General features: G+C 36.2%; 1 protein-coding gene across 1 annotated transcript; it reads left to right on the forward strand.

Moving 5' to 3' along the window:
• The first annotated feature begins 875 nt into the window (after positions 1-875).
• On the forward strand, positions 876-13,596 carry LOC136251863 (uncharacterized). Its single transcript, XM_066044263.1, has 8 exons — positions 876-1,002; positions 4,490-4,815; positions 4,869-5,019; positions 6,736-6,995; positions 7,052-7,187; positions 7,443-7,941; positions 8,566-8,595; positions 13,256-13,596. Exons 1-8 carry the CDS (start codon positions 912-914, stop codon positions 13,428-13,430), a joined length of 1,668 nt encoding a protein of 555 aa, XP_065900335.1. The 5' UTR covers positions 876-911; the 3' UTR covers positions 13,431-13,596.
• The last annotated feature ends 6,533 nt before the right edge of the window (positions 13,597-20,129 follow it).

Below are 20,129 nucleotides of genomic sequence, written 5' to 3' on the forward strand. Positions count from 1 at the left end.
CAGATCAATGTTTGGAACAGTTGAGATGGCCATCTTTAAAATCTCGCCGTGATTATCTTTCAGTCAATCTCCTTTATGATATTATTAACAATAGAATTGCTGTCAAATTTAATGACTTTTGTTCTTTTGTGACCTCTTGTACGAGACGGCATTCACTTTCCATTCTCCCACTGCAGTCTACCATCAATGCCCTCCGGTATTCTTGTTTTGGCAATACACCATTTATATGGAACAATATTCCTTTTGACATTTTATCGTCGTCAAATTGTACTGCTTTTCGTCATGCTGTAAAGCACTACTTTTTTGATTCTGTGTAATCTGTTAGTTTGTCTTGTGTGTGCATGTGTTGCATTTTCTTGCTTTTTGTACATGTTCTCTGTGCAGTTATTTCTTATTTTTTTGTATGCTATAGTAACTTATATGTATACGTATGTGTGTAATATTTTGGGGAAGCATCCTCGTGCAGGTCTAACCTTTTGGTGTCACCCCTTCCTATTTGGATGAATTAGATAATAAATAAATAAATAAATAAATAAATACTGTGTAGATCAGATCTATGGTCGCATGTTAGTCCAAGGATTCACATATTTGTCTCTCTTTTTTTTTTGTTGTACACATTCATCATAATCATGATGGTCTTCTCTGATCAACCAGATTGTAATTGAGAGTAAATTTGCTAGTTAGAGAGTTGTTAATGAGTGGAATTCCTTACCATCCGACGTAGTCTCAGCACCTACTATAATATCTTCCTTTAAACAAAAACTTGATGAAGTTACAGGACATGGATATGAACAAAGACCTGGAGCCTAAACCTTTATTTTTGAATTATTATGTATGTACATCCATAAATAAATAATATAATTATTCGGATTAATGAACTATCGATTTAGGCACGTGGTCTGTGAAGCATTATGGGTCGACTGGTTGCCACTCGGCTGATTTGCATATGCTACTGTACCCTGCTGCTTTACTTAACAACTGAAGTGAAAGTGACCACTGGAGGTAAGGATGTACTGTAGGCTGTGGCTGGTGTCACGAAATACTATTCGTTTGTGCGCCGGGTGATGGTGTCCGTCACCTGTGCAGTCCGGCTGATGTACAATATATACCACTTCATAATAGGATAATGCAACAGCCTTTACCTTGACAAAATGGCTTGCTTGCATAATAGACTACATATCATACAGTTTGATTGTATTCTTTGCGTGTGTGGGCAGAAACCCGCAAGGCACTGTGGCATCTTTTAAAACTACCTATTGTCTACCTCAACATATCTTGCATCATCAGTGTGCAGTAAGGCTATTAAAAGTTAAGTGGCAGTTGCTGGTCTTTGTGCTTGACTCCCCGGCAGCAGCAGCACTGGTTGTCATCACATGATCTAGTGATGCAGCGGCCAGTGATGCAGCGGCCAGTGATGCAGCGGCCAGTGATGCAGCGGCCAGTGATGCAGCGGCCAGTGATGCAGCGGCCAGTGATGCAGCGGCCAGTGATGCAGCGGCCAGTGATGCAGCGGCCAGTGATGCAGCGGCCAGTGATGCAGCGGCCAGTGATGCAGCGGCCAGTGATGCAGCGGCCAGTGATGCAGCGGCCAGTGATGCAGCGGCCAGTGATGCAGCGGCCAGTGATGCAGCGGCCAGTGATGCAGCGGCCAGTGATGCAGCGGCCAGTGATGCAGCGGCCAGTGATGCAGCGGCCAGTGATGCTATATATGATATAGATGTTTACGCACTACAAAATTATTGACTGCCAGCACATCTGTACTAAAATGTTGCTAGGAAGCATAAGCAAAATAATAGTCATTGCTTGCACAGTATATTTTGAAATACAATAGCTTGGAATATTATAATGCCAGTAAGAAATTGCTTATAATGTTTCCATAGCCTAATTGTATGAGCTATAACATGAAATGTATATGATGATGCTGCAATCTTGCAGAAAAGATAATATAGCTAGCACCATTTCTGTATCAAACTATATTTTGCTATTGCTTTTTACTTATTTGATTGACCTCACCACCATGGTCTTTACCCATATGTAGCAAAAGAGCTACATTTTGTTTGCTTGTTAGCTCATCTGTAACTAATCGTGTTTTTACACATGCATATATAGCAAGCACAGAACATGACCTGCTCCAATAAATTAATAGGTAGTACATGGTAGAAATATTACACTATTATCCATCACTCGAAGCATCGGATTGTGTATAATCATTAGAGCCTGTGGTACAGGGGCGGATCCAGACTTTTAAAAAGGCGTTCCACTCTGGAACATGGTAATTACAACTTCAGTATAACTACCTAGCATATTTCATAGCAAATAATTACTCTCAAGCAATGTTTCACTGTTAAATCTTGGCATTTAGAAATGCTTTGTGGAGTAGCTAGCCGTGCATTATAGCTAGCTATTTCTTTCTATTGAAACGCTAAACCTTAATACAAGATCTCATAAAAAATATGCCCATATTAGTGCAAACTCACCTGAAACCAAAGTGCCTCTAAAAATAATTATACTTTGCAGGTATTTGAGATGCTCATAGCCTTTAAAAAGCTTTAAGACTCCATAGCCATCTGCAAAGGCCATGCAAGCTGGCAAATATAATACTATCAAGAGGTGATTATTTGCTTCTTCATTTTCCCCCAGCCACGCACCTATGACTTAGCCTGTTTGTGCCCCTCCCCTTATCAGCTCCTGGATCCATCCCTGCAATAACTTTAAACAACGAAACGATAATTACTGTAGAGGCATCTATTGCGTATATATGAAGATGCTGAGGTATACCAGTTCAAGTGATTTTATAGTAAAGAAAGTAGCTAAAACAAGTGTTTTTGTCACTCTAAGTGTTTGCGATGAGTACTTGTTATTTCACTAGCATACTGAATTAGAGAAAAACTTGGCAGCAGCTTATCAAGTAATATTAAGGCTCTTCCAAAATGGTGGTTCCATGGAACCCTTTGAAACTTCCCCCCCTTCGGATCCGCCCCTGTGGTATCATGTCAGGTTTACATTAACTGCTGTATACCATTACAAAGGTTATTGGGTAAAACTAGATACCTATAATTATCACTAGTAGGATAGCAATTCCTATAAAAGCTGAAGTTGAATGCAGAGGAACTTCCTGCTCCTTTAGCACGTGTCTATAGAGAATGTGTTGCTTGAGGATGAAGCCACCACTGCATGCATGGGTCTGGAATTTGTTCGGTTTAGTGATGACATTCCATGATTTGCTGAACTTCTGTTCAAATAGTTACAATGATTATGATACATGCTAACATCAATGTACTGTGTAAATAAGTAAGAATATTTTTCACAAGCAATGTGATTTAAAATTCAAGAGTGAATAGTCTAAGAATGATTTATAGTCTAAGAATGATTTATAGTAATAAGTTAACTAGCTCACTATAATAGCCAATTTGCAAGGAAAAGTATGAATTCACAATTAACCATTGTGAAAATCTTCCCCCCACAAAGCATGAAGTGTTTGAAACGTTTGCACACACTTGAAATTCTGCATCATGAATATCAAGAAGGCAATAGTATTTACTACATGTGGTTACCACATGGAAATCCTTTCCTTTACCTAATATGTGTCACCGAACTGCCTTGTATGTACTTGTACATGATAACCAGCAACACTGGAATGGCTTATACTCACTCAGCATTTTCTATGTGTACATGCGGTTCTACTATAATGTATAATATCTATCATCTGAGTGCTACCAACTAAAAATTTATACCAGTTATAGTGAGCATGAAGGATAACATAATACGCTAAAGTAAATATTCACACCTGATAAGTGACCATTTAAACCACTGTATGTAGCTAAATACAACAATTCTAGAGCAACCAAGCTGTGTTTTACACTGTATAATGAGATGAAAGGTGACAATTAAGAAATGGCCACATTGACAATCAAATTTGATAATAACAGCATTGTCATGTCATGAATTGTAAAGGCCGTATCTTCTTTTCACGGCACATTTGTGCTATTAAACAGTTGTAGGAAATGCATTGCAATGAAAATGCGTCCTTCTCTTCTTGTTAATACTCATGCACCAAACTTTCTTGGCTGCATGACGCTGTGTGTCTTGAACTTTGGTGTTGCACGTCAGCTTTCTTGGCAACACAAAACACTATACTATTTGTCTTGATATGTAACTTACTAAATTGTGCATATACTCCAATACAAACATACACAGTATGTGAAAATTTATCCACTACCATCAAGTAACTGATAACAATAGACTAATTTTGTACCTCTGACCATGAGCTGAAATGGCAGTCATGGCACTCTGTATAGGCATATATATATATATATATATATAAAAAACCTGCAAAAACACTGCACCCTTCTTATATGCTTTAACTGATCTAGATATCATTAATGTGGTTTTATTCTGTAGTCAAGAGAAGGTACTGTAAGTGCATAGTTAATTCATTTTTTGTACTATATATGAGCTTAATTTTTTGTGTAAACTTTTTTCCTTACAGTCACGCAGTGTATTAACAGAATAGGACTGCTTGAAGAGGGATCACTAATCAGCTCTGTATTGGGTACAAGGGTAACTTCCACATCTGCAAATGAACAATACAAACCAGTTAAAGCAATAAAATCTGATATTGGGTGGTGTTCTGACTATTCTCAATGTTCTATTACACAAGATGAATACATTGAAATTGATTTTGGTGCTGAAGTTGTGGTAGAGGCGATATCAATTCTACAAGCTGCTGGTGGTTATGTAACTCAGTATTTTGTGGAGTATGCAAGGTCTGATAGGGTGTTTGACTGTATTAGGGAACAATTTTCAAACCAAATTGTAAGTAAAGATATTGCACATTATCAAATACTAGTTCACTATATACTTTTTAGATATTTGCTGGAAACAGTGTTTGCGGTTTGGAAGAAGAAACAAGGAATTTCTCCCATCCAGTACTAGCTCAGTTTGTACGTGTCACTCCTATACAGTGGGAAGGTGCTTCAGTTTGCCTTAGAATGGAACTATATGGATGTTTTGTTAAAGGTTAGATTAGTTAACTCACTATTACATGCAAGGGAAGGGGTTGAATGTGCCAGTGGTGTAGCTACTATTACGACAAACAAGGTAGCTGCCACAGAAAAGAACTTATTTTATCTCTTCCTATTTGTATTATCAAACACAAAATATATAACTACATGTGGAAAAACTTTATTCAAAATTTTCATGTTACTAATGTGCATTCTTTTCATTACAATTGCCCTTGTTGCCACTGTGTCACAGCATCGATGACACCCTTGCACAGAGAACTTACCTAATAAATTATTTTATTTTTGTATTTCCCCCTTTCTTTAGTTTGAGTTCCTGGCAGCACTTGCCAGTGGCTCTCAGTACCTTTATTTGTACTGTCAAACATTAATAAATAAATAAAATATGTGACTGAATTTGACAAAACCCGGCTTCGATGCACAAAGCTTCTTTAGGAGATATGGCGATTTTAAGTAATCATTGTGTAATAACTTCCCAGTGCCTACAGCTGTGCAAACAAAATTTGCACCAAGTATGCATCTATTTACTAGCTATCACTGAGTGGGTGTATACATTTCTGATACCCAAAATTAGCCCTGTTTTGGGCAGCTTTTCTCGAGCTGGTAATAATATCACAGGTGGTAGTAATAGGGTGGGAGGGTAGGGGGCGGTGGGTGGGCTCAATATAGGGGTATAAAATGAAACAAGAAGACGATTGGAATCCAGAGGCCAAGTTTGGGCTCTCCATGGCCCTCAAATCACTCCACATTGACTGAGAACACTATTGGCGAGCTCTCTGTGAAGTCCCAGCTCACTACACACCATTATCACAAAGCCATGGCCATTCAATGGCACCAATCTCCCACTCGTGGCTTTGACAGAATCAGAAGAAAGCTGCCACAGAAACCAGACTTGCCAGTCCTGAAGGAAGTACAGTGCGGAATATGATAGTGTATTAGGCTAGCAATCCATTTCTGGTAAAAACGTAAGTTTGATTTTGTGTGTGTGGAAGCCTGGTTATGTGAAATCCGGTCACATATATGCTATTAAGAGCAGTCTTGTCTATACTAGAACAGCCATGTATGTTTCACCTACTAAATTTTGTTGCTACACTCTTGAATCTACACTATATTAAATTTTGTGGTTACCCTTCTATTTACAAGGCACCTTCAAAACTGCTGTGTCTGTGACAAGCCGTCCTCATGGGTGCAATATTTGTCATCAATATGTACCTCCTATACATGTAAACTGTGGGAAGAGAAGTCTGTACTATTGTGACACAGTCATTTGGAACAGCCTTTCCACCATATCAACTAAAGCGGTACCATTTAGCTATGCTTTCATTTATTATGTATGTGTGTATGCTTGTTTGCTCAGGGCACAGCTGAGAAACAGCCTTGGCTAATGTTGTATCCCTGTTGAAATAACTAAAATTATAAAATATTGCAGTACACTGTACCTATAGTCCTTACAGAAAAAAGTTGTCAGTAATGGATTCAGTATTACTATACATGAGATTAGTATGTAAATTTAATGAATCCCCCCAACTATATAATTATGGAAACTAAGTAATTGTCTCTTAAAGTGGCATGTTAGCTAAAACATGAGCCTAGCTGAGTTTTACGAAACCATGAAATTTTCCATCATGATTTGTGGTCACAATTTTGCTGTTTTAATGATATTATTGCTATATTTAATGAGAGTACGTATACTATACACATTATTTTCATGTAGAATGCCCTGTTTTTGCTACCATCCATGATGATAACATAGACAAGGTTATGGTGACATCATCTGGTCGTCAATCTAAGAAGGTGTTGAACTTACAAGATCCCTGGTGTGCCTCACACAGAGCACCACAGAGTGCCACCATAACATTTACTGAATTGGTTTACCTGACACAACTACAAGTTGTTAGCACCAATAATGAAGTCTCCTTTAGTTTGTATTATGACTCCAGCGATGTACTCTACAGCAATATTGGTGGAGCAAATGTATGTATACATTACTACTACCAAGAACATAATGCATTTAATTTTGGTTTTTTAAGGAGTATACTTTACTTGGCACACTTGTTATGCCAATATTTCTACCTGTTAATTCAACTGAAATCAAGTTTCAAATACTTGATAGTGATGACGATCCTTGCTTTGCTGTTGAGCTAACTGGATGTCTAAGTAGTCAAGGTAATCAGCGGAATAGTGTTGGCATTATTATTATGGATATTACTATTATTTTTGTTCTTGCTGAGTTTTACTAAATAAGGTAAAATTAAATATTGGAGGTGCTACATGTATAGTCTCCATTATCTGGTTGATGTATCAATGAGAAGTGATGTTGCATGTCATACATTTGTAAAGTCCCAGGTTGTACAATATTGTTATAATCATTATTTTGTTAATTTATACACATAATATTATAGATTACCTTGTAATGTGTAGTTGTTAGCCACATGGAAGATATTGACGATTTACCAATAGCAACACAGACGTGTCGGAGTCAAGTAACTCCAGCAGCACCATCTACCATTGGTGTTTCATCCTCTACTAGTGTCAGGGTATCTACTTGTAGCAGTAGTATTTCAGAGTCCACATCCTCCAATAAAGTTGCAGAATCCAGCATCTCACCATCCAGTAGTAGTAGCACAGTTCAAAACACACCAAATACAGTATATGTAACTTACACTCACACTGCCGTTGTCATGTCTACAGTACAAATGACTATGTCTGTAGTGGACAAGCAGTTGGTTACATCAAGTGATAGTAGTGATTGCAACACTGCTGCTATTGTTGTTCCTATTGTTGTATCAGTTATCACTGTAGTGGTGGTCATAGTATCCATTGTGGTGGCTGCTGTTTGGTGGAGAAGAAGTAAACCTGAGCCTGTGATTATATCAGTGAAAAACAGCCATACCTGTGTTGTTGAAAATGATTTATATAAGTTAGCATATGTGTACATGTGCAGTTTAAATAATATAATAGCTATTAACTGTAAAGTTTGTTGTTCTTATAGTTTTTGTAAATTTCTTCCTTATGCACTGGATTTTCTTCTAGCATTGAATTTGTTCTGTTACAGTTTAAAACTCAATTATAGGAAGTTTGTCCCTTGAGTTGAGGCATTTGGTAGTACATCTGTTGTTTGGATTCATCCACTTTTATGCAGTTTATAGAATTATAATACCATATTGTTTTAAGGTGTGTGTGAGAAGAACAGCTAGGTGTCACAGAGAGTAAACTGGGAATGACAGACTTGCCAAATTTGCTAAACTAAACCATGCACACTGAAAATGAAAATGTGTATATAGTAAAGCATAAAGCTTGCTACCACTCGTATATACTATATACGAGTGGTAGCAAGCTTTATGCTTTAACGTGCAAATCTGTGTACGTGCATGCACAAAAGTCTTATGCTGCATGTGCTGTAGTGCTGTAATGTACAGCAACTATCAGAGCACATGATGGCCCCAAACCCACTCACATATTAACTAGCTTCAATAGCATAATATCTATCGTAAATAATTCATACATCAGTTACGTATACAGTTAACATCTTTATGTCTTATAGGTCAGAAGAAGTGGAGCAAAGTTTGAACAGGTATGTTATCAAATGTATAATTATAGCTGTTTAGAAATGTGACAGTCATATACAATAATATATACATAAAAATATATGTTTGCTGTACATACCTCTCAAGTGGAGTATTATCATGCATCTCTAAACTGTGTCATTTTAGTTGTTACTTACTTAGTTACATGACTTGTACATGTATGTGTGTGCATTAGGCTTGGACCATGAAACCTTGATCATGTGTAGTTAACCATGCAAAACAGCTAAGCTGTAAAAAGGGTGCATCCTTCAAAAGATTGGGTGAATAAAGGTGTGCATAATCAAAGGTGGTGGCCAAGAAATGGCTGCAGTACCTATCAATGGCTTATTAGCATTAACAACTAACATCATTGCAGCCATTCCAGCTATAAACTGGCTTTGTGATTTGTTTTTACCCAATTTCCTCACAGACAGAAATACAATAGTATTATAAATACTGTGAATTTTATTTGACTAATTTTTGTAATATTTTACTTCTTGTTGTACTGTATTTTAAATATCCCAAACCCATCCATCAACTGGTTTTGGGGCTTGTTTTTACCAAATTTCTTATCTACATTCACAATAATGATTATGATGATTCTGGAAGACAGAAATCACAGTGGTATTGTGGAATTTTCTTTGACTGTTGTATTATTAATTTTTAACGCATGGGATGTTTTAGAACAATTTGAATTATTCCTTTGGTAGATCTATGATTACTTATGAACTTTTGTTAGGATTTTGTAAAACTAGAATTTACATTTATACAAAGTGAGCTGAGCAGCTGACTGTAGTTCAGTGGTTAAGGATTTGGAAGTTAAAACTGTTGTTCGAGCTATAGACAACTTTTTGTTCACTTTTTATTTGGTGACTGTTCTATTAGAGTATTTTAACCCCTGCAATTGTACATCATGTTGGTTTTTCCTTGTAACTTTGCAACTCTCACTGCTATTTTTTATATATCTGCCAACCAGGAAACAGAAAAACTTGAAGACTCTGTTATGATGACCAGAACAGTTTGCTATATCTGCACATCATCATATAGGCAGAGACAGCAGGTGATTGCACTGGCATAGCACCCGGTCATTCCTGGGGAGTAGGCCACCTTCAACATGTAGCACATATATATTCACATACCCATCTTTTATGAGCATCACTATAGCTTTTAAAACTTGTGCATCACAAAGCTACTCATGGATTGCTGTACTTACAGTAATGGCGTCTTCTCAGTTGTCCATCTAAAGATATCTTTACTTGAATGCTGCTAAGCCATTGTTCCTTAGTTGTTCTTTTTAAACATGTCCTAGCCCTACTCCATTATTTCCCTCTACCATTACTGCAGTGTTTAACACTTGAGTTGGAAAATTCTTGAATTAAAAATGTGACACAAGGCCATGTTGCAACTTGGGAGTTGAGATGTATCAATTCAACCTAGAGGCTAAAACTAAATAAAATTCTCACCAAACACATACTACTTACCTTTTCTTTGGCCACAAAGCCTGGAGAGCAGGTGTTCATGGTGTCTGAACCAAGGGCTTTAGTAGTTGTATTGCCTCCTCAGCATTAGCCTCTTTTGAGTTCTGACGTAAACCCACGTCCAGATTCTGTTCATAGTACTGGTATTAAGCAGTAGCCAGTAGGTTCAAGGCCAATTCTTGATCAGGATTCAAACTGGCTGCCATATTCATTGAAGGGCTTCCCCATTCCTTAAGAATGGAGCACCACCCTACTTTACTCACAGAGCACCACCCTACTTTACTCACAGAGCACCACCCTACTTTACTCACCATTATTTTGATATGGTAAATTGTTTGACTCAATGAGTCTATATAATTAACAAACTGACTTTGATGTTTTTAGTAAATGGACAATTTTACTGCTCTACTTTAATTGCTGGGAAAATCTCTGCTTTGTTTGCTTATAATCATGCATTTGCATCTCTATTTATGGCCTAACTTTTATAGTGGAACCAACATCAAGTTAGGAAAGAAAGGATGACACAGTATCTTTGTGTATAACATTACAATGTGGTGGTTGTCATGAATAATGTTTCCTTGGGTTCATTGAATCACTACTGACTTCACATGCACCATTCCTTGGCCTCCATCAGATGACGTTACTCATGATACAATAAGCAAAACATGTTGTTCATAACTGCTACATGTTACTGTTTCGATTTGGTCTTGTTCATGAGCATCATTGTGAAGGTGCCACTAAACTTAGCTTGGGTCTACAATATGAACACTCAGCACTAGATGATCATCTCTCAGTGTAAGAAAACATGGTGCAAAGAAATTATCCACACAAATGCAGTACACTTGCAAATAGGAAGCCCACATGATGCTACCAATTATGTAAACTACGGATCATTCAAAGAACCAAAAGCACCTTGTACTGCTTGTATAAGACCTTGACTCTGGTCTCTCGCCTGAGCTTGGCAGTGAAATTGTGAGTCTCATGGTATTGATCCATGAGAATTGGTTGGCCTCATGAATTTAGAGCTACTGCTTATGAGAGCTTGAGCTTGATAGTAAAATTAGTCTCATGGTAAATCCCAGAGGCCGAGGGTTGATAGGCCTGCAATCTACACACAGACCAATTTTCAAGCCATTCCCTTAGGTGGTTTACCCTTCAGACATGAAAGTAATCATCCATAACTCCAAGAATATTAGACTTGGTGTATATATGAATTTACCTCAATACCTCCTTAATGTAATGCCAAAATTCACAGCAATCGAGTATTCGAGTTGTGCATTTGGATTTTATACTGGTTTTGTGTAAAGTGTGCAAGAAGAAGAATTATATAGGCTAAGGAAAGAAAGAAAAAGAGAGAGAGAGAAAGAAATTAAGCATAACTTTGAGGGCTTGTATTTCACAAATGCATGAAGAAATTTTGCTGAAATTTGGAAAGTGAAATACCAAAGGTAGCTGGCAACTATAATGCAAAAATTGTGTGCTTTCGAGAAAGCTATGCATGAGTTAAAAATGCATTTCTTCCTGTCAATATATTTATGGTGTGGTGCACACTACTTGACCGCACAACACACTGTCATGTGTCTTAAAATTATCAAGCATTATGCCAGTATAATGGGGGTGATTTTCAAAATTTATTTAATTAGAGTGTCATCAGCATGCTAAAAAGAAACACAGTATTACTACACTTCATATAAAAAGCATGTAAATATTGTTATATTAATTGTTTCATGGCTGATTATTTGCATTTTTACAAAAAAGATTGAGATATTTTAATAGAGCAGTCACTTACTCTAACACTGCTATCAGAAGCACTGATATACACTCTAATAAAACAGTCAGCTTTCTTAATTTTGAAGGGATAATTTGGGCTTGATTTTTGAGCACTGCTCACAAACACAATAGGCTGTTTTCAAAGCATAACTGGCTCAAGCTTGGTGCCTAATTTGTCTTGATTAGAGTGTAGAGCTTGATTGACAAGGGTAGAGCAGAATATTATGTAAGTTTAGAATTCTTGTTAATAAATCTGCTTAAGTTTTGAGATTGAGGAGTGCACAGGACATTTGATCCTTGTATTGAAGGGATAATAATTCGTTGTCTGTAATATTGTGTATATATTTTACTGTTTAGTGGTATGTGTAAAGGCTAACAGAGACGATGCTTACATGTCATAGATTTAAAGTGTGGTTTCAAAAGTGCATGCAAATTTTGCAGGATGTAAAGTTAACTGGTCTAAATATCAGTAGTATTGGAAATCAGTGAAAAGTTTACTTTTAGCAAATATTTCACTTAAGTACTATAATAGAGGATATATATGCATATCAAAAACGTTTTAATAAGCATGTGATTGTCATGATGGTGAATGAATGTATTGTGGCATGTGGCAGGAAGTGCGAATCAAATTTGTGAAATTTCCATCTAAAAATGTTGATAGCAAATGTTGCTCAGACTACAAATCACCACTAATGCTATGGGAGGGCTAGATGTACTTTAGACCAGTACAGCGCCTCTTACAAAGTGGTGATTTCTTCTGCCTGAGGTAGTACAATTGACTAGTGAAAGCCCACCTATAGCATTAGTGGTGAGTTATATATAGTCTGAGCCGCATTTGCTATCAACATTTTTATATGGGATTTTCAAAAATTTTTGATAGTTGTTCATCATTAACTTTTTTGGAAAGGGCTGCAGCACCACTTTAATCGATCATTGTTCTTTCAAATAATATAGTGTACATATCCTGTATTATTACTCAATACTTTGTATGACTGACCTTGTAGCACTGTGGGTAAAGTGATTAGCTGATGATGCTAACTGTTTCATAGTGGCCAAGGGCCACAAGTCTTTTTTTTTCATTTTACAAAAACATTTTGGCAACATTTTTTGCCATAATGTTTAACATTCATTGTCCATACTGAAAGTGCTCAGATGCAACCCTGCACTAAAGATTATTGGCATTGGGAACAGTAATTTTGTAGCCATTATATTGATTGGATATTGGTATATTGGTAAATTTTCATATCAGTGCACTTCTATAATTATCGGGTGGAACTTATCAAATTTTAATTTTACACTAACAGCAACTTTGTTACCATATTACGTATTTGTAGCTAGCATGTAAATATATTAAAACCACAAAGTGTTTGTATTAATTTTATGTTGTAACACCATATAAATATTTTAATTTTGTTTACAGTAATCATTCTCCACCAATCCGATATCCTAAACACTTTGTCAGGCACCATGGAGTATCAAATATTTATGATGAGCAGCAACATGAACACCCTTTAGAAATACCAGAAGGAGAAACTATTATTATTAATCCGTATGAGTATCCTGTAAACCGTGCAGTGGAAGGAGCTGCAAATTAAGAAAGCTGCAGTTAAGAATTAATATGGACAATATAATATCCTCATTTCAGCAGAACCTATTGCTTGCTGAAATATGCATATTCAATTAATCTGTTTTACTGACAGTAAAATTTGTGTGCAAATGTGTAAGGGGTTTTGGCAATTTTATCATAAAACTATTGTGGGAACTCATTCACGAACAGGAACTTTAATTAGGAAAACAAGTTTATTTATTTATTTGCTGATTAGCAAAACCCATCAAGGGTACAACACTAATGTACAAAAACCATGTATAGTGGTTAACTAACAATGAAATAAATAACCTTTAAAGGAATCTAAATCACAATTACTTAAGTCCTCAATGTTCAAGTTGTTCCAGTCCGGGATTGTGTAATGCTTCTCTGTATCATTATAGTGTTAGGGTATTAACATGTACTCGCATCTTTTTTCACCATATCCTTTCTGAGGGCTGCACCATTAACATTAATCTTGTTTAAATTATTTAAACACTGTATAAATAATAAAAAAGTGAAAAGTTAAGGAAACTTCCCTTTGAAATTTAGATTTCTAAGCTTTCCACCACTACAGGAACTTAGTTTGGTACAGCATGTAGCACAGCACAACAATTTTATAATAATTATCTCTCAGGGAAGGACTCACAGATGGGATGAGCCTGTTTGAAAATTCATAAAAAGATTGAGATACTAGTTAATTATACTCTAATAGAGCATTCATATAAATATCCATGTATTAACAGACTTATTTAATAATACTTTGTACTGTTGGAAAGGGTGTAGTGTTGAATTCAGGGTTTTCATTAGGGAAGGAATATTTCTAGATTAACCATTGTATATAGCAATATAAATGTGGACGATGCAAAACTGAGTATACGAGCTTATACTGCTATACATATATATATATATATATATATAGTCTGCAGTATTTTTAGTCATGCATGAGAATAGATATAGACCTCCTGTATTTATATCATGTACTTGGATGTACAAGACATATCGTCAATACACTTTATTGCAGTTAGAAAAAATAATACTTTGATTGCTTACAAATTATTACATTTTTGTCACTGGGTTCATCTCTGTATGTGCATGCCCATTTATCAATGTATCCCAGGCTGTTATACAAATAATTTCATTAAACTATCACATTAATTTATCCATGAAATGATCTGTTGGCTGTTGGACTATTAAGTTGTGCCCCAAGACCTCTGTTGCTTATAACACAGTTGCTGTTGGAAATCCCAAACTGGCTACATACAAATACTCTGTATACCCTATCAAAATAGTTGTATCAATTTTTTGGATTGCGCTGTTTTAGGTAGTTGTAGCCAAACCATAACCCAATGTTTTACTATAACTGTTACTGAAATCTACACTTTATAGAGTTCTTTGGCTTTAGATAAGTACCCCCATATAGGTTGTTTGTTATATTATACATTGTATACATATGGTTGCATTACATTACATATTTATAATACACAATTTGCAGGCATGCCATCATAGCTGTTACTACAAACCACTCTATGACTCTTTGTCAGTTGCACTGGCATTACTGGTGTAGCTATATAGTGGAGAATTGATGATCTGAACTAATATGGGGGAGGGGTGTTATAGTATGTAATAATCAAACATCCATTGATTTATATTCAGTAAATTACTCTAATAAAGCATACACTTGTTGACAAATACTTAATTGAGCAGTCAGTTTGGTGTTAGGATAATGAAATGTTCAGATAATTGGGTTCAGATAATTGACTGATTCTCCACTGTATAGGCAACCTCCCTTGTTTTAGTACTTTCTATTTCTATAATCCCTCATAGAAGGTAGTGGTTGTAGCCACCAGTGAAATATATGTTACAGGGTAAACTCATTAACTGGCCAGTTATTCCAGTTATCAGCTATATATATTATTGCATTATCGAATGACTATAATTATAATCTCTAAGATTGTTTGTTCAAAAATGTACATTTTGGGTGTTCTTCTCATGTATCACACTTCTGACATTTGTAGTAGGATTCTGCTATAATCACTTTGTGCCCATTACTTCGGCCACTATAGGCTAGGGACAATCTGAAAAACTGTACCAAAAATTTTAAGGGAGCATAACTTATAACTACATGCTAGCTAGGTGCAGCACAAAAATTGCAAGAAATATCAGTTAGCTGGATAATCGACAGTTATGATCTGCTCAGTAAGCGGATATGATATTCTGTCCAGTTCCACAACTCTACCCTGAAATATACGTATATACTAGTGGACAATCTCTATTTTAGTCTATACCCATGACTGAATTAGGGATGAATAGTAATGTTCACTAATATACCTTCAGGTGTAGGGGGACCTCACTTGTTTCACTACTTTTTATTCCTTTGATCCCTAAACAAACTTAGAATTTTAACATTTCCTTTTGTTTACTTTTTAATAACATAATTATGGCTGGACAGACTGTTGAACCCGTGCATTCTAGAAAGATAGGCACCAGAATTAATGATTTTGTCTGAATGCATGCCCCCAACTATTAATTTGAAAAGTGGAGAGTGGCCCATTACACTTTGTTGTTCAGCTATGTTCAACCTGTTACATAGCATTACAAATGAAAGAAGCGCCTCTGCAATCAATTCAGTTACTACAAAAAACTATGGACAATTTCTGTTATAAATGTATAGGGAAGCCATCAAAGCACCCCGCCACAATTGACATCTTGCACTGTCAGCAAAGATAAGTGACACACAAAGAGGAAAAGGTAATCCATGAAGCATGCAGTCTGCATGTGTACTGTGGTATGCCAAAAGGCACCTGTCGGGCTGAAGTGATATCTAGCAGTGAAAAAATCATCAGTAGCCTTAGCCATTATTGAGTTATGCTTGTCTGAAGGCATCAGGCAGTTAGTTAGACAGTCAGCAGAAAATTCCACCGAATACAAAAGAATTGTGACTTATAGTAAGCGTTTCGCATCATACTGAGGGCACTTTTGGGCTTGGTTATGCCTAACCAATACTGCCAAGGCACCATGTATTGTGAGGCTGGTTTCTGGTCAATATTTTGTTGTGAAAAGTTGCATACTTCCGTGATCCCTATATACAGTACTACCTAATATACAGCACTACCATACTTTTTGATCATCTTCACATTATATTGCATAAGTGGTCATGAGAAATGTGTAGTGTTAAGGTCATTTCTTTGGTTATGATAACTAATCGTTTGATTATGGTTTCTTTCATCTGTGTTTGTGGCATCCAGCATAAATCCAAATGTTGCATCTCCTTACATTACTCCACATGCAGTCAATGCACAAATAGGTTGAAATCATGTTTACTCTCAAATTGTAGTAGTGCTTAATTGAAAAAATATGTCATACCTGTAGCCAATTAACTAACTAGTCTAGCATTAATAAAAATGAACTAATTGCTTGATATTATTGCCTGCAAACTGGACTGTTATTTCAACGTACATTATAGAGTAAGAGTTATACAGCTTATTGGCTTTTATTGCTATAGGAATGTACTTTAGCTACCCATAAAAGGGGTTCACTATTGTAGCCAAGCAGTACAGTGCACACAAAGAGTCATGGGTGGTAACAGCACGAGTTTCTAAAAGTAGATATTATGTAATGTTTTGTAGCTAGTATTATATAATAATATCTAATCTTAGAAACTCATGCATGCTGTTACCACTAGTGATGTCTCATTGTGTTGCCACGACTCTTTGTGTTGCCACACTGCTTGGCAACAGCCACAAATAGCTTTGATCTACAGCACCCTCATATTATCTTATATGTAACATATTGCATAAGCAGTCATTCCACAGTATGAAAACTGAATGTAGGTCCATCCTTTGTGTTGTGCTGCATGGCAACAACCACACATAGCTTTGATCTTCTATTATCACAAATACCTTCACATTGTTTTATGTAACATATTGCATAAGCAGTCATGCCACACTGACAGCCATGGCTCGCCACGGCCATAAGTAGTCATGCCATAAGCAGTCATGCCACAGCCATGGCATTTTCAGTGATACTGAAAAATGTGGGTTCATCTCTTTGTGTTTGTGGCATCTAGCATAAATGTATATTGTTGTGTCTCCTTACATAATTCCATGTGCAGTTAACTTTTGGTTGCACACAACTATCTAAACCAGAATTCACCGACACAGTCCTAACAGGATAATAGCCATAAAATGATGGTGTATCTACAGGGGAGGATACAGAGGGGCTCATATGATAGTAAAATCACACCTTCAAAACCATTTTCAGAAAAATTCGACAAGTCTAAAAACATTACATCAGTAACTATTTTTAGCTAGAGGTACTAAATACATTGGAGGTCAAATTTGGGTAGTTTTATAATGAATGCAGGCAATTTGAGTGGTTTGAGCACTACTGGTAATATTAGTTTAACTTATATATGCAATAAGTAACCCATTTTAAATTTAGTGATAAACTTCACCTGTGAAGTGGACAATCAAGACAGAACCTACATTAAGATTCACCCTTGACCTACATCAAAGACCTGTGGACAACATGTAGCTACCACAGCCAGAATTATAAAGAATGGATTACAGGTAGGCTGAATGTCATTTTTATTGGGACATGTGACTATAGATTGTAGGGTATACAAGTATATACAATTCATCCATGCAATGTTAAAAATATAAAGTAACCTTATAAGCAACTCCCATTGGGGATATCCCTGGCCAGGGCCGGGAGGATTCAACACACCTGAATTTTACTAGAGAGTATAGCTAACTGCAATACTGCAAAAAGGGTAAAAACTAAAAACTAGACTGAGGAGTTAATGATAAAATTCACGTTACCAAAAGAATCTTTTTTACTCCATGCAACCTGACAATATCTACCATAAGCAGCTGAGTACTTATAAAATTGCGATGATAATTATTAAAGGTAAAGCTGTCACAATAGTTTTCACTACAAAGTATCCTAACTGACACGTTTGGTAGTCACTGAATAGCTGGTGCAACAAGGAATCAGTCAACTAAAAAATATTGTAGTCAGATACTCAGATTGCATAATGGAAAATTCTTTTGCAAACGTGAACTAACTCCTCTAGGGTAACTGCAACCCCCTATACATTATTAGCTTTTAATCGATAAAATTCCAGGTAGTAAAAAATACAATTTTAAATGTTATTTACTGACAATTTACTTATTGTATGTACCAAAAAGAGCATAATATCAATATTGCTGGCAGTGCAGATGGAAGTAGTTAACAGCATTGGTGACAACTGCATGTCACGTACTGCCTTCAGATATAGCTGTAACGGATGTACACTATATACTTCATTGTGTTACTGTAATTTATGTTGCTACTTATATAGTTGGGAATGCATGGCAGTAAAGTATGATTTTCTGATGTAGACATTTAGCTAGTTGAGAACATAATTCTCATGATGCCTAGTCATGATTTGCTGATGAATGTGATGATCAAACAAGGCATTACAAAATGGCAGTTTGTTAAGATGACAAAGTTGGATTTACAGTGTGATGTAGCCAGCTCACATCATTTGTTTACAATACAGTACATATGCCACATGTCAATACTTGCACTTACCCACAGCTGCAATTTCATTAATTAAATTTCAATCTTCTCAAGTGATGTTGAAGGATCTGTGATAGATAACGCTGAAATATGTACTTGAGTATAAATGCATGCATAAATGTTTATACATTTGAAGTGGTGGATAGCATGATACACAATTTGTAGGTATGCTGCCACAGCTGCTACCAATGATCAGTGACAACTCTTTGTCAGTTGCACTGCATGGATGAAAAGTGCTATTATCACCTGCATCTTCACACTGTCTTATATAACATATTGCATAAGTGGATATGCGAGCTTGACCATGTGTACAGTTAAGGCTATTTCGTTGGTTATGATAACTAACTGTTTGATATAATGTGGTTTCCCTTACCTCATTACAATTGTTATGATAGCTAACTGTTTGATATAATACGGTTTCTTTCATCTGCAACCAGCATAAATCCATATTGCATCTCCTTACGTAACTCCACATGCAGTCAATACACATAAGTATTAGGTTGTTCACTCCCAAATAGACATAAGCATAAATTATAATACTGCTTAATTGCAATGATTTGCTGTTAGTAAATGAGTTACACCTGTAACCAATCAGCCAGCTAGTCTAGCATTACAAAGTATTTAAATGAACCATTAGCTACCTGATTGATATTTATTACCTGCAAACCAGACTAATATTGCAATGTACAAGCATTATAGAGTTACAGCTTATTGGCTTTAATTGTTATAGGAATGTACTATAGCTACTCATCAAAGGGGTTCACTATTATACTGTTTTAGCCACACAGACAAGAGTCATGGGTGGTAGTGCATGAGTTTCTAAGAGTAGATATTATGTAACGTTGTAGCTGGGCAGTTGTAACCAGTATTATATAATAACATTACATAATATCTAGTCATAGAAACTCATGCTGAAGCCGTTACCATGGATGGCTCTTTGTGTTGCTGTCTTTTGTGCCAGCCCTGCATGGAAAACAACCATACATAGCTTTGACCTTCTATTATCACAACACCCTCACATTGTCTTATGTAACATATTGCATAAGCATGCAGTCACGCCACTGTGAGGACGATGGACAATAACTAATTACATATAAGGTCATTCAGTATGAGTATACTGTTGTATCTCTACATAATTCCACGT

Source organism: Dysidea avara, chromosome 3 (genome assembly GCF_963678975.1).
Source record: "Dysidea avara chromosome 3, odDysAvar1.4, whole genome shotgun sequence".
Taxonomy (NCBI): domain Eukaryota; kingdom Metazoa; phylum Porifera; class Demospongiae; order Dictyoceratida; family Dysideidae; genus Dysidea; species Dysidea avara.

Bases quoted from the DNA above. Each gene is read 5' to 3' on its own strand.
- LOC136251863 (XM_066044263.1), top strand. From the start codon at position 912: ATGGGTCGACTGGTTGCCACTCGGCTGATTTGCATATGCTACTGTACC. The intron at 7,188-7,442 runs GTAATCAGCGGA...TGTAATGTGTAG, and splicing joins TGGATGTCTAAGTAGTCAAG to TTGTTAGCCACATGGAAGAT. The intron at 7,942-8,565 runs GTTAGCATATGT...TATGTCTTATAG, and splicing joins GTTGAAAATGATTTATATAA to GTCAGAAGAAGTGGAGCAAA.